Source organism: Tauraco erythrolophus, chromosome 8 (genome assembly GCF_009769465.1).
Source record: "Tauraco erythrolophus isolate bTauEry1 chromosome 8, bTauEry1.pri, whole genome shotgun sequence".
Lineage (NCBI taxonomy): Eukaryota > Metazoa > Chordata > Aves > Musophagiformes > Musophagidae > Tauraco > Tauraco erythrolophus.
In genome coordinates, this window is record NC_141472.1 from 18173917 (window position 1) to 18189824 (window position 15908).

Consider the following 15908-nt stretch of genomic DNA (forward strand, 5'->3'; position numbering starts at 1 on the left):
ACTAAGGAATTTTCCCTTTGGAAGCCGCTAAAGCTATTGTGCATCTTCCTGATCAAAGCGCATAAAAGCAAGTTAACGGTAAGTTTGGTTGCCTGATCTTCTCCTGTGCTGGCAGGCATATACTGTAGTTATGGACAAGTTTCACCCAGACTCTAGTACCAAGTACTTTCAGAGAACGGTTTTTTAAATTCTGAAAAAACGACGCAGAAATTCCAAAGGTGTAGGTACCACCAGTAGAGGTGGAGGGAGATCGCTTATGCTGGCTGTTGGAGGTGACCATGTTAAAAGTGTCTAGACTCCTGTAGTTGATTGGCCTCCAGAGATTTCTTCTGAAAATACAAGTTCAGAGCCTACTTCTTTATTACCACTGCTTAAGGAACCTTAGCTCCTGAATTAGGGACTTTGGTTAGATTCCTGAGGTTATACAGCAGTGAGTATATTCTGGAGTACGGTTTCATTCTGAAAGGCTGTATCTATTGCAGAAATATATGGCACATTTTAAACCCATTCTGGAATGCATACTTAACTGCGAAACCATGACTGGTGTATCCACAGGAACGTACAAGCTTTGACCTTAACTAAGGAGCCAGTCTTTCATCCCTGTCTTTGCGAACTTCTCTTGCCAAATTTAGCATGCTACTGTAGCAACTATTTGTGCAAGGAGATGTTATGATTCAGGACATTTGCACAGAAACAGAGCACTGCAGTGTGTAGTCCAGAATATGTGGTAATAGAATGGGTAAGCTGTGATCCTCTCATGGACTACAAGTCATTCTGCATGACTTCCTTGCTGTGATCCTCCTGCTACAAATGCTGCTATCTGTGTAACGTCGTAATTGTTTCAGCTTTCCATTTGGTGTTCATGTATTTCATGTCTTCACTGGGTTCCTCTGTGCAGCAGTTTAAGAACTATTGGTCTACAAAGAGCATGTAGTAGTTTCTGTTCATGTAGTATCAAAGTGACAACGTGAAACTGTGCTGACAAATACCGTGGTACCTCCTCTTACTATTTCTTCGCATTGAGAAATGCTAGAAACATAGAATGGTTTGGGTTGCAAGGGACCTTAAAGATCATCTATTTCCAACACTCCTGTCATGGGCAGGAACACCTTCCACTGCATCAAGTTGCTCAAAGCCGCATCCAACCTGGCCTTCAACACCTCCAGGGATGGGGCATCCACAACTTCTCTGGGCAACCTGTTCCACTGCTTGACCACCCTCAAAGTGATGAATTTCTTCCTTAGATCTAATCTAAATCTGCCCTCTTTCAGTTTAAATCCATTTCCCCTTGTCCTATCACTACATGCCCTTGTAAAAAGTCCCTCTCCAGCTTTTCTGTAGGCCCCCTTTAAGTACTGCTAGAAGGTCTCCCTGGAGCCTTCTCTTCTCCAGTCTGGACAGTCCCAGCTCTCTCAGCCTGTCTTCACAGGAGAGGTGATCCAGCCCTTGGATCATCTTTGTGGCCCTCCTCTGGACCTGCTCCAACAGCTCCATGTCCTTCTTGTGTTGGGTGTCCCCAGAGCTGAACACAGTACTGCAGGTGGGGTCTCAGGAGAGCAGAGTAGAGAAGCAGAATCACCTCCCTCGACCTGCTGGCCACACTTCTTTGGATGCAGCCCAGGAGATGGTTGTCTTTCTGGGCTGCAAACGCACTGTTAGCTATAGTGTCTGACCTGGCAGCTGTTGTTTCTACACAGAGCTCCTCCTGCTGAAATTAATCAGCCAAATTTCACACTTGCACTGCTGCTAATCCTAGTGACTCTGCAGACTTAAAAGGAATGATGACAGATTTGCACTAGAGTAACAGATCCAAGTTTGGACCATTTGCTGGAGTTTTGAACATCACACCTCCAGGCCTTAAGTTCATAAAAGCAGTCTTGCTTCCCTTGGTTTTGTGAAAATATGCAATTAAAAGGGAAAACCAGAGGTATGTTATAGACGCAATCTTTTAAAGATTTCTTTGTGTCTAAAAGTATAATCTTATAAAATGCCTTCAACTGTGACTTCAAAGTCTCACACGAATCATTCTGTCTCCAATAATCTGGGTTACATTTTAGGGTTTTTACTGTTGCAGCGAGTGGCATTACAGCTACTAGAAACATCACAAGGGGGAGGATGTCATGTCTTTGTAATAGAAGTGTTTTCCCTCCTTGGTGCCTGTTGCCAGTTCTTCCCACCTAACAAAGACAAAACACCCTTTCTTGGAATTATGTAGTTTCATCTCTCATTGTTAAGTTTTGAAAAGTTTAGAGATATAAAGCAACATTTCAAACTATGTTTTCTGTAAAATGTGTATTGCATTTCAATCAGAAAAGCCTCTCTTACTTCAGTGTTTCCAACTGCTAAATATGAAGTGAGGTTAAATGTGCGTGGTGCTCTTGAGAGAATTAACAAAAATATTTAAACATGAATTTAAAGCCCGATGATTGGAAATGTAAGCTCGTTCTTAAAACAGGAATCAAGACAGAGGAAAAAAAAAAAAGCAAACTCTTCATCGCTTTATTCTTACTCATCAGAATGATAGGCTCCATTATTTATCATAATATATAACCAGGGATTTAGAAAGTGAAAGGGCGAAGGAAATACACCTGCCTGTTCCAGGAAGCAGGCTGAAGTCTATACGCTGCTTAGATCCATCTTTAAACTAGCAGTTGGGATACTAAATATTAATTATTATTTATTACTTTTAAAATCAGAGCAAAATATTACACTTATTTTTAAGATAGTGCAAAGGATGTTTATTAGAACTGAGAGGGAGTTGCTTCTTAATTTAAATAATAACAGAATAGCCATCTTGCCTGATTTTTAAGTTGTGCAGCAAAATGCTACTGCACTGTAGCACACCAAACAACCAGTAGTGAAAGTAGTTTTGAAAAGAGAATTGAGTGGACTTTTTTCTTTACAATACCTTATCAGGTTATTTCTTTTATCAAGCATCCAGTAGGAGTTTGAAAGTTCTTTTAAGGAGACCCTGATAAGAGCGCAATTGCAAACTGTCCCGTGGCATAGGAAAGACAGGAAGTATAGCAAGGACGATTTGACTAAATTACAAGCTCTTTAGAGACTCAAGGACAAGCCATTCTATGATTCTATGACTGTATGTATAGGTAGGAAATGGAAAGTAGTTTAAAATATTAAGGATTATGAAGAAAGAGCAACACAGATGTGTGAATGTAGGACAAAAGTAGAAAATAAAATGAGACTTAAATAAGCAGCAAACTTTAAGAAATCTTTCTGTATATACACTTAAAATACTTACAGAATACAAAGGAAAAAATGAATTGGTATTCTGTGAATGTTAGAGGAAGCCAAGAAGTTTGGGTTGCATGGTGCCATTTTGGCTTTTTTTTTTTTTTGTCATAAAGATCAATTGTGTTAACCTGACAGTCATCAATACAAATAACAAAACCCTGTAAGAACTAGAATCTACAAATCTCTGGTTCTGACAAACACAACGCAAGGATGCTTGCACAGATGGAAGTATCAGAACTGCTACTGCTTGTGAAGAGAAGATGAAGTCCCAGAGCACTAGAAGAGCCGATGGGGGCACAGTATTTTTAAAAGAGAAGAAAGAACAAACTGAGTTTAAGAACTAATGGATTATCTTCCCTTTGAAGAAAGGGACAAATGAATTTTGCCAAAGTATACCCAGGATAACAGGAGCTGAGTAATAACCAACGCGGCACATAAGCAGGAATCACTGCTCTGTGACTGCAGGGAAGGATTGCTGTATATCACAAACCGAACGTCAGCTGACACTGCCATGCTGTCAGCGAAGATGGATACCATCCTGAGAGATATGACCAGAAACATGGTGTGGCAGGCATGAAATTTGTCTGCTACACTTCAAGAAAGATGAGGTCTAGTTCAGGCGAGTCTGGATTAGAAGAAGAAGCATCAGTGCTCACAAAATTTTTCTTTTCAGCTGTCCCCATCTCGGTACTCTCTCTTTCATAATTGAGCTCAGCTCGACCAGCTCACTGGTCTGATTGGAAGCAAATTTCTCTTTTCTTGGCTTGTTGCCAGTTTGTTTCCAGCTGGTCTAATTCCCTGTGCTGGCTCAAGGGGAGCGTTGGGAACGGAGGGACGGTGGGGCTGCCCAGCCTGCTCCCAGTGTGGTCATGGAAAGTAGATGCAGGCTGCGTGGAACTTTTCATAAAAATGCTTTCACACTTTTATTACATTGACTCTCACCTTCTGTTTATTTCTCTGTATTTTCAGTGTAGTGTTTGATTATTTAGATTTAATTTATGAAATAAATCGTATTAAAGTGATATTAATTAGTCTCAGGGAAATGAGAGGTGACTTTTTTCGAAAGCCTTATACTAGCTGAAGTCCTGTTAAAAGTCAGTTTGAATGTTTTGTTAAAAAATTTCTTCTTTTGAGCAACCTCAATTTAATTGAACGGAAACATTCTGTTACATACCGCAGGGTTTTTTTGGTCTCTTTTGCTGAATGTAGCTGAGGGTAGGGTTGCCCAAGTTCATGTCATGCAGTCTTTGAAAATGTAACAGTGTCAAAAGTCTTTATGGTCCCCCCTGGCAGGGCTGGTGCGCTGGAGCACCCAAAAGCAGACTAAGGCTTCTAGTCAGACACCAGTGTTTAATTAACGTTCAGTAAGATGACAAGTGTGGTGATCTGCACTAACAGACCTGTTAATTTGAAATCTATTGCCTAGATAGCATGTATTATAGTTTTACAAATTTTAAAGTTCTTACTTATTCATCAGTCATGACTTGGAGTAAAGCAGGGTGCCTTAATTCAGGAGAGCTGGGATTTGTGGACTTTGATCTTCTGAATGTCCTGACTCCTCGCTGTCTGTAACCCTATGCTCTGAGGTCCCCTTTTATGAACTTTTTTTAAAATTCAAGCAGACACTGTTTCTTTTTCTTTCTTTTTTTTTTTTTCCCCCAGAGGTTGTGTAAAATGTAACTCTGTAGTAGCCAGCTAGCTAGTAACCCCTCTAAGTTTAATTCTAAGAATAATAGCAGGGAAAATGCCACTGAAATACAGTTTATCAGTCTTTTAGGTTATATTTGATCTGGTGATGTCAATAGTAGGCTGCCCTCCCTCTGGAGTCAAGTTGCAAACACTCTCCTCAAGGGTAATTAAAGCTAAGCACACAATTACAACAGCCTGGATTTGTTCAGGCTTGTCCGTTGTCCACAGTCTTGTAGCACTTAACATCACAAAAGCACCATGTTGAAATGAAAGGATTATTTAGCTCAGAGTCTTACGCTTTGTATATGTTTAAATGCTGCGGAGGAGGTGGATTGTAACCTTATAGACTAAGGTAAGCATCATGGCACGGAATAAACAGTGGGAAGCCTTTGTGGGACTACATGGTCTGTGTTTTATTATGGTTTTGCTTTGATAAAATGATTCATGGTTGTGTGGTCATAGCAAAAACCTCTGCAGCTTCTGAATATTGTAAAACACTGGTGAACTTGTAGTATTTGTCTTCCATTTGTAAATGTCCTAAAGAACTTTGATCAGAAATGCAACTCTTGTGCTCTTTTCACAGCCAAGTTAAAGTACCTTTATTCAGATTTTTAGGTGAGACAAATGTTGAGTCTGACTCCTACTTTCTTGAGTGGAGTGAGGTCTGTGCTTGTTGTGTTTCCAGGTACAGTACAACAAGGTGCACTGGTAACTTGTAAAGCTTGAGAGACAGAGCTCTGAGTTGTCCCTTGCTGTGGCTTTTATGAGTATGGGAGTGTGGGCATTGAAAAGAAGGAAATGTTGTATGCCATCTGTCATGGGTTAGGCTGTTCCAGCAACCGAACCCAGACAGCCGGTCACTCACCCTCCCCCACCCCCAGGAATGAGGGAGAGAATTAAAGGAGAAACGGGAAACCCATGGGTTGAGATAAGAACAATTTAATACAGATGATTTAATACACAGTGTAGATGCTCACCATCCCCTCGTATGCGAAGCCCGTCTCATCCCGAAGCTGCAATCCCGGATGAACGCGAGGCCCCAAAATAGAGAGGGGCAGAGAGAGAGTACTCTGAGAGTGGGAGTACTGGGAGAGAGAGGGGAAAAAAAAGCAATAGAGCAAAGGCACAGCAAGCGCAAAAGAGCAAAAGTGGCGAAAGAGCCAAAGCGCAAAAGCCCTTCTGTCCGGCTGCCCCTCACTTTTATACTGGGCATGATGCTGCATGATATGGAATACTAATTGGCCGGTTTGGCCCTCAATCTTAAGTTCCACCACAAATCACAAGGGGAATCGTGGCCCCCTTGTCCTGGCTATGCTCCCCCCTTATCCCGCCGTGCTTCTGCACTCCGACACACTGAAGAGTCCTTGGAGTCCCACATCCAACCACAAACATCAACTTGCTATCAACATTCTTCTCAGAGCGAGCCTCTGAGTAAAACCAAAACACGGAGCTCTTCTAGCTGCCAAAAAGAAGAGCTAACACTGTCCCAGCTAAAACCAGGACACCATCTGATTAGGAGAAAGTTGAAATCCTCCAGGAAATCCTGTGAAGACATTCCTGTTGCTTTAGTTAGGGGCAGCAGATAGAGCACCAGGAAGAATTTTAAAAGTTTGGGAAAGAGGAGCTTTCCTTTCTGTAGTATTAACAAGGAAATTATGAAATAGTTCTTTTTTTCTTTATCTACTTCTAAGTCATCTAGGAATTTCTTCAGTAAACCAGACTTAGAAAAAGGATTATATCAGTTGGACTTAAATTGCGTATGTGATAAATCTGCTCACCACCTTTACAGATTTGACTTGTTTTGCATGGATGCTTGCAATCACTGCATGACCTGTACGGTGGCAGAGCAGTTAAATTCAGTGTGGAACGTAGGCTACACGAACAATGTTATGAAGGTTTTAAATTTGCCTTTCTCCCCTGTCTCATTGTTTCTTATTTCTAAAGAAAAAGATATAGATTATTCTAAAAGCATGTACGTAACTGTGAAAATGATAGCAACTAAGGGAAAGATTGTGACTGAAATTGTGACCTGTTACATAGAAAAGAGGTGCACTGATTTTTAAACTTCTTTTTAAATTTCTGAAAAATTGATAATTTTCATTGGAAGGAAAACTAGATTTCATTCAGTAGAGATCCTGGTTTCCATCTCAGATAGTTTCTATAGACCACTTTAAACAACCTAAATTAGCTGTTGTTGCAATCTTTTATCTGAAGGATATTTAAAGAGCAATACCAATAGAATAACTTATGAAAAGAAAATGAGAAGCAACTTAGGTAACTGTACTTTTAGAGATGATTGTGTAATATGTGGGAAAAGCAAATGAGACATGCAATTTTCCGAGCTATGATGGCTTTTAAGAGAGTTGGAAATTGTCTAGTGTGGTTAAGCGTTTAGATACGTCTGTGAGGATGCATATGGATCTAGACCCCCCTTACCTTTGCACACAGCATTGTTGAGCTGGTATGTTGGAGTACTGAAGTGGAATAAGGAGAGAGACGCCAAATGCAGACATAAACCCCCTAAATGTAAAAGTTAAGACATAACGGTTTTGAACAACTAATAACAAAATGGTCACCCAGCAGCATTCCCAGTGACAGACTTGTTTGGTGTTACTGGGTAGCAACTCAGGACCTCCTGAAAGAAAGTCTGTGTTGAGGCTCACTGAGATTTAGATGATGAGCTCAGTGGTGACAGAATTCAGGGTAAGAGTTGGATTTTGAGGATCATCAGGTTATATGAGAGGTAGAGTGATAACAGGCTCTCTGAAAAGCTAACTGCAACAAAGTCCCATCCCTCAAATTATGAAACTTTTAAGGAAATGTAAATTGGGCTTTTTTGTTCCTCTTCCTTAGTAGGAAAGCTTCAGTTTATAATGAAACCTCGTGTTAAATCAGAATCCTGAACTGTGAGGGAAGGGAGTGCAGTGCTTCATCCCGGGACACTCACAGGCTTGATGCCCAGCACCTAAGAATATGCACTGAGGGAAGAAAACGAGGCTAGCATGGAAGTTGCACCATACTCTGGACAAGACTTCAGAAGGCGTGTGGTGATGTCGTATTTTTATTTAAGTGTGACAGCAGAAGAGCAAACAAATAACCTCTCTCACTGCGCCTTTGTGTTGGGAGGGTGGAAAAGGCAAGGGGAGACCTAATTTAAATAAATCAAGAAAAAGGATCCTGAGGATTTCAGAAAGATCTCTGTTAGTGCAGATGGCAAAAGAATAGAGAGCTGAGAAAGAAGCAGCTGTCTTTTCTGCTACACTTGGAAAACTTCAAAGTGAAAACAACTCCAAAGCAGCGTTTCCTAGAAGCAGGTAAGAACAGAGGAAGAGGCAGACTTGCTCGCTCAGGCTGTGGATACCAGAGGCAGAGGCTTGAGCAAGCCAGGAGATTCTGAGAAAAAGAAACTGGGATAGACTGCAAAGCTCCAGCTGACTTTAATGCAGGCAGGAACATTGCATTTATTAATAGTTGTCACTGTTTGATTAGAATAAAAGCCAACTTACTGAGCTTGGTGGTGTTAAGCTATAACGTGCCATTCTGCTTTCCAGTCAAATTGTCTCGGTTGCTTTAGAAGTCTAGAGAATGAGCTCTTTTAAGAAACTAATGACAAATATTTCCATACCACCTTTAGATAATAGCAAATTGCAGTTGTACTGCAGCCAGCATGTTTCTTCTAAATATAGTGAAGGATGTTCTATAATTTATTTAATTGCTCAGACTTGACAAGGAGCCAGTGCCAACAAACATGCTTTGATACTAGTATAGCGCTTCTGGAGTTCACTTGACTTGGGAAGATAAATACCACAAAAAAAAAGGTGTGGAACAGTGTAGCACAGTTGCTGTAAAATTTAGGCTGTCTGTTGTGCAGGTGTGCCAGTCCTTTCTCGGCCGCAAGAACACAAGAGTGGTGTCTAAAGGAGAAAGAGGACAGGAGTGTGAGTCACACATTCTCCAAATCCCTGGAGGGACAGGGCTCTTCCAAGTGTTATGATCAGGCAATTGTAACACAGTTATTTAAGGAAAATGCAAGATAATCTGTTCCACTTCTAATTATTGGACTTCTCTTCCCACTCCATCTGTTCCGATATTTTCTATGCAAAACCTACTGGGATTCCTGTTGTTACTGCAAACTATTAGAAATGCAGTACAACTGCAAGGAGAATGAGGTTTTTCTTGATTAATGTTTTGATGTATTTGTCTCTAAAATACTGAAATTCCAGTTTCTTATTGTTATGCCCCTACCCTGCCCACCCTCCTCCACCAGGTAAACATCATTATTTGTTCTCCATGATTTTGATGTGCTAAATGTAGAGATTAAGGAAATAAATATTGACACAGTTCTTTTGAATATTAATATTATTATAATAGAGGTTTTCAATATCAGCTTTTCCATTATTGTCTTCATGTCAAGTATATGCATAGTATTTATCATCTATAAGTCTACATTTTTATTTTTTGAAACTAACATCCTTCAATTATGAGACATTGGAGATTGAAAACGGTTAGATAGACAGAGGAATATTAACAATTCATGAGAGTTGAAGTAATTCTAAGTCAGCCTCTAATATTTTCAATGAAGAAGAGTCTGATTTAATGAAGATTTGCTTACTTGCAAGTACAATTAGGGTTTTATTTTTAGAATTCTTATGGGAAATATGTACAATATATAGCTATACTTTTCTGATTGTAAATGAGCTATATATAATTATCAATATTAGGTAAGTGATGGCTGACTTTTTGGATTGATTAAATGCCAGAGCTTCCATTCATTTCAGCAGCACCAGATTTCAATTTATTTTTGGGTTTGACCCAGTTGGTGGAATCCTACATGTATTTGAAATGTAGAAATATCTCATTTCATGGTATCTGATTTTATAGAAAAGGAGAATATGGAATTCTGTTAGCACGCCTTCATAGAACATTTATTTCTGGATGGATAATAATGGAAATACTAACTTTGTGCTCAAGCATACTGGAAATCATGTTTTAATTTGCAAGGAGAAAATTATTTTCATAATCTGACATATTTTTTACGTAAGTCATTCTTGAGCACAAAGAACTTAAACTGTGCAATATATACATAATTTGTACATTGCAATGAAGTTGCATCAAATACCACTGTGTCTGCTGAAACATTTACTGAAAAAATAAACTCAGGATGGAGTACAGAGTATTTGACGTCATTTTTTATCCATATATTGCTATAGAAGGCTAGACCTGGACCAATGCTTTCTTATCACTTGTCTTATGAGCATTACACAGAGTGGTTCTTGCTTAGTGCTGTTGAGTAAGCTCTACACCAGTTCTTGCTGCCTTTCCCTTATGGCTTCTGAAAAAAACCCGCATCTTTTGAGGATTTACCCATTTTCATTTGCCAAACATGAATAAGTGTGTATAGTTTGTGCTTTTTTAATCCATTAATAACTCAATGGAAGGTCGGACGGTTCCACTAATATCTGAATAATGCTTGAGGTATGAATTCAGTGCACTCTCCAAATTTCAAAAGATGTATGTGTATCAGTAGCTCTGACGATAGTCATATCAACTCCCAAAGGAGCTGCATCCTCATTCATTAGTGAGTTAGTTTGTATGGTGCCCTGGGGACAGAGAAGTTGTTAGCATTTTTCCTATTGTCAACTGGGAGCTGTGCCATGTCTCATATATGCTGGGCTTCTGCTTCAAGTTATTTTTAAAAATAAGTTGTCTGGATAGTGAGTTATCTCTTAGGATTGTATTAATTTGCCATTTGGGAGAATCTGTTGAAGTAATGGTCTTATCTCTCCTTGACTACTTTACTTTTGACAGACTGAAATCCCTATGGGTATCATAGGTCTCATTTATCATAATACCATACCATAAGGAAGCAATGTTTGTTCTGTTGCATGAATCCTGGGGAGGGAAGTCTAATAAAATGCTATGTTTATTCCCATTGCTTTTCATTTAAGAGGGGAGAATGTCTTAAAGTTCAACTCCATGAGTATTATTAATGGAATACTTCTAGAATAGCTTTTTTCCTTAAGCATTTTGATATGAATACCTGCTGTGCAGAAACTCAGAGTTATTTTACTTGCACTTAACTTGTTTCTAGCACTTTATCTTGGGTATAAACAGAAACATGTGACATTCTGTAATATGGATGTATAGCTGTAAATAAACAAACAAAATTAGAAAACTTCTGAATCCTGTAAACTGATCATACTGAGAAGGAAAAAAGACTGATACTTCTGTTAAGTATGGGGAAACATCTCAGGGGCTAAAGTCAAGTAAACACCTAAACTACAAAATGTAGTGACTTGCAAGTGACCGATTTTTCACTTGTCATTTATGGGGGAAAAAAAAATTGTAGTGAAAGCAGATAGATCTGACGCATGAAGCAATGGGGGCATCAGATATAAGCAAAGAAAGCTATTAAATTTTTTTTATGGTATGCGTTTCTATATTTAGGTGGGTTTTTTAATAAACATAATTTCATTATGCCAATCTTCCCATAAAGCTGCATATAAGCTAGTATAGGAAAGTCTTGTGCAAGTTGGGTTTTTTTGGTGGTGGTGGGTTTTTGGGTTTTTTAGTTCTTTGCAAGGCATAGGCAATAGAGCTGAAAAGTCTTTTATTCAATATGAAAGCCTAGGTGCTACCTCCAGCTCTAACCTGTTTATAAAACTGTTTTTTGAACCATATACTGAAGTAAATATTTCTGACAATGTTCAAAACTTCCACTGACAAGTTGTTAAGCTCTATGGAAACTGTAGGGTCCCAGAAAAAGCTCGTAGATGAACACATGCAAAATTATCTCAAAATCCTTCAAGGGAGACGTTTCAAATATGTCCTGCCTGGGCTTCTGTCTTCTGGAGCACTGAAGAAAAACACTATAAATGGAGACGACAGTGTGAAGTCTAAAGGCAGGGTGGCTGTGCATAGTGTGGTTGCAGTCCATAACTAGTTCAGCCAACATGGGCAAAATGAAAGAGACAACTTGTCATCCACCTTTGAAGGGATACTGTTGGCTCCAGCAGTGTCTGAAAAACACTGTGCTAAAAAAGTCAGAGGAGGAGAAAGCCCAGAAGTGACCCATCTCAGTGGTTATATTGCTACTGTTCCTTGGCCATATGAGACTACTCAACATTGGTGCAGAAAGTAAAGGTTCCTCATAGCCGAAAATGGGCAAACAATTCAGGGATGAAAAAGCCAGCACAGCCTGTCTATAAACTGAAAACTCTCAGTGTAAAGCCCCGAAATACTGGTGGGTGTGAATAACTCGAACAATATCCCTTTGAAGTTTTCTCAAATACGGTCTGTGGCACAAGTTAAAACAATCACATGCAAGCTGAGGTGGATGCAGATCGTACAGTTCACAGAAATTTGTCAGTTAGATACTTTTATTCAGTCCTGATAGCACTTCAGTTACTCTTCCACTGCTCTTGTTCTGAGTGTGGACTGCTTCCTTGGAGCAGAGGATTAAAACATTGTAGTAACATCTTTAGGTAATACAAAAACAGGAGACAGTTGTGTATGGCTTTAGATTTCTCTATAGTTGCCTTGAATGAAGATTTTGGAAGAGCATGCTTTCAAGACTGGGAAGTAATTAATTTCTTTAAGTAGGCTGAAATTGCTCCCAATATGTGTTTTAGATGAATACATTTGGTGATTGTCGTGGTTTTAGGCTGATCTAGCAACTAAAACTCACACAGTCTCTCCTTCTCCAGTAAAGTAGAGAGGAGAGGGAAAAAAAACCAAAGGGACTGAGGGTTGAGACAAGAACAGAGGGAGCACCCACCAACCATGGTCCCAGGCAAACCAGACAGGGCTTTCTCAAAGCAAAAGAGTTTATTAATGATTACTTAGAAGGACAAAGGGAAACAAAAACCGAGTACTCGAGAGGACAGAAAGAAACAAAACCAGATCTTAAAACCGACACCTTCCCCCCCCCTTTCCTTTTCCTCCCAGCTCTACCTCCTCCCCCCAGCAGCACAGGGCGCAGGGACTGGGGGAGTGCAGGTCAGTTCATTCCGTGCTGTTACTGCTGCTTCTTTCTTAAAGGAGGAGGAGTCCTTACACCCTTTTCCCCTGCTCCAATGGATCCCCTACCCACGAGGAAAAATCCACAAACTTCTCCAGTGTGAGTCCAGCCCACTGGAAACAATCCTTCCCCACAGATTGCTCCGGTGTGGGCTATACCACAGTCTCGGGTACTTAGGGAGCTGTAGCCACTCGCTCCGGCATGGGTCGTCACTCAGACTCCAGATGCCTCTCCGCCTTGCCGTGCACCCCAACACGACCATCCTCAGGCTCAGGCATCTTCTCCCCACGGGCTGCGAGTGGGTCTCTGCTCCACTGAGGCCGTCCTGGTTGCAGGGGGGCCGCCTGCCATCTCACCATCAGCCGCAGGGGAAACTCGGCTCCGGCACACCTCCTCCCGCTCCGTCCTCACTGACCTGCTGTCGATGCATCTGTTTCTCTCAGATCTCAGTCGTCTCCAGGTGAACTCAGCCCAATGGGCACCCTGGGAGTGGGGTGCCCCCGAGCTCCCCAGCTGGCTCCGCCGCCGCCATTCTCCGTGGGCAGCGGCGCTGGCCCGACGCAGGCAGCTGCCCGGCCGGGAGCCAGGGAGCGGGGGCAGTGCCCTCCTCCCTTCTCTGCTCGATCCTGGGCGAAGCACCTTTTCCGGTTCCCTTGTCCTGACTTAAATAGGGCAGTTCGCAGAGGCACCCTATTGGCTCAACCCCGAGGGGGATGGCAGTCTGATCTGGTGGCCAGAACTAAGCCTAACCCGGTTCCAAAACCGGGGAGGTCGCAGGGAGCAAAACCCCTGTCCTGCCACCAGAACCGCCCCCCCCCTCCACATCAAACAATGACAGTGATGGAATTGGGTTATTCATGTAATGGTCTAATACTGACCCAAATCAGAGGAATTAATGTGCAGACATTACATCTTTTTTTGTGTGTTTGCCAGTGATAAAGAAAAGCACTTAGGGAGAAAATCATAGAAGTAATACTTTCACAAATAGTTTTCAGGAAGGTACAAAGGGAGAAATTGTGTGCTTAGATTTGACTGAACTTGACACCAGTCTTACTTGAACAAGATGAGCAGTGACTGCTAACCGTGGCCTACGTTAACTGTGATTGCCTCTGCCAAAACCATGAGCTTCTCAGTCTTGACTTCCACAGTTTTTCTGTGAAGCTGCAAAAGTGCTGGGGAATTGTTGGTAGAAACTCCTTGAGTTCCCATGTCGTTTGCCCCCTTTCTGGTTCCTGGGTAAAGCATGTCTCACTGGCCCCTGGGACCCGTCTTGCCATGGAAGTGACTGGTACAAGACTTTCTAATTACTCCCCCAAAATACCACTTTCACTGCTTAATATTAGTTACGTGCCTTTTTTGTTAGACACAGACTAAATCTGGATAACGATGACAACTTTTCATAACTTTTACAAAAACATCAGTGTGTTGCAGTGTGCATGAGGCCATATGTATGTGGCTAAAGAGGAACAGCGCCTGTTCCACAAGGACTTGCATTTCGGTTAAATATGTGTAGGAGGAAGAAAAGCTTTCAATAAAATGAGACATTTTGGATCGTCTGCTCGGGTGAAAACCTGTTTTGTCCTCTTAGACAAGGATGAAGGAACCAGTGAGGATCAGTGCCTTTTGGCAAAGTCTGTTGCTTGCATCTCCAGTGCATAGGTAACTCCTGCCATCCAAGTCAAAACTGAAGTTACAAAAGTAAAATACTGTTTGAAAATTATGAAGCTGAAATGACCAAATAAATATAACTGATCTTTCTTGTAAATTCATGGCAAAGATATACAAGTAGTTTAAAACAGTGTGTGTTTGACATAGTAAGTTGTCTTTATCATTAAAACTCTAATGAGATGGTAAACTTCTGTTAAATTTATGAAGATAGTGAAGCTTGTCAGCTACATCTTTCTTCTGCCAATATCCCTGCTTAGCTCAGGTCTGCATTCAGATTTGGTGGAGTAGTACTGAGAATCTATTTGGTCTTTGAGAGCAATGCTTGTGTAAAGGACCTGATGGGCAAAGTGTAAGGACCTGATGGGCAAAGTGCCGTGGAAGGCGGCCCTGGAGGGACGAGGGGCCCAGGAAAGTTGGTCCACATTCAAGGAGCACCTCCTCCAAGCTCAGCAGAGGTGCATCCCGATGAAGAACAAGTCGGGCAAAAAGACCAGGAAGCCCGCGTGGATGAGCAAGGAGCTCCTGGACCAGCTGAAAATGAAGAGGTTAGCCTATAGAGGGTGGAGGCGGAGACAGGTAGCCTGGGAGGAATACAGAGAAGCTGTACGAGTGACCAGGGGTCAGGTGAGGAAGGCTAAAGCCCTGAAGGAATTAAATTTGGCAAGGGATATAAAAAGCAATAAGAAAAGCTTCTATAGGTATGTAGGGGACAAAAGGAAGTCCAAGGAGAATGTAGGCCCCCTCCGGAAGGATACTGGTGCTCTGGTTACCCGCGACATAGAGAAGGCTGAGTTACTCAATGACTTTTTTGCCTCAGTCTTCACTGATAAAGCCTCTTGTCTTACCGCCCAAGCTGTGGAAAGAACTAGCAGGGACTGTGAGGATGAACCACCGCCCACTGTACTTGAAGAGCAGGTTCAAGAACATCTGAGGAGCTTGAAGGTGCACAAGTCCATGGGACCTGATGAGATCCATCCGCGGGTCCTGAAGGAACTGGCGGATGAAGTTGCCAAGCCACTGGCCATTGTATTTGAGAAGTCGTGGCGGTCTGGCGAGGTCCCCGATGACTGGAAGAGAGGGAACATAACCCCCATATTTAAAAAGGGGAACAAGGAGGACCCGGGCAATTACAGGCCAGTCAGCCTCAACTCTGTGCCTGGCAAGGTCATGGAGCAGATTCTCCTGGGAACCATGCTAAGGCACATGGAGAGCAAGGAGGTGGTGGATGACAGCCAAGATGGCTTCACCAAAGGCAGATCGTGCCTGACCAGCTTGGTGG

At 41.7% G+C, this 15908-nt stretch overlaps 1 protein-coding gene across 3 annotated transcripts in view; it reads left to right on the top strand.

Moving 5' to 3' along the window:
• The window catches only part of ZNF385B (zinc finger protein 385B), a 161325-nt gene that overhangs the window by 81639 nt on the left and 63778 nt on the right, over nt 1-15908 (top strand). Inside the window, exon 3 of one of the 3 annotated variants that reach the window (XM_086615480.1) lies at nt 14621-14638. The exons of the other annotated variants lie outside the window; for them this stretch is intronic. Coding sequence (XP_086471606.1) covers nt 14621-14638 — 18 coding nt within the window. The remainder of the gene's footprint in view (nt 1-14620; nt 14639-15908) is intronic. 3 annotated transcript variants of the gene reach the window in all.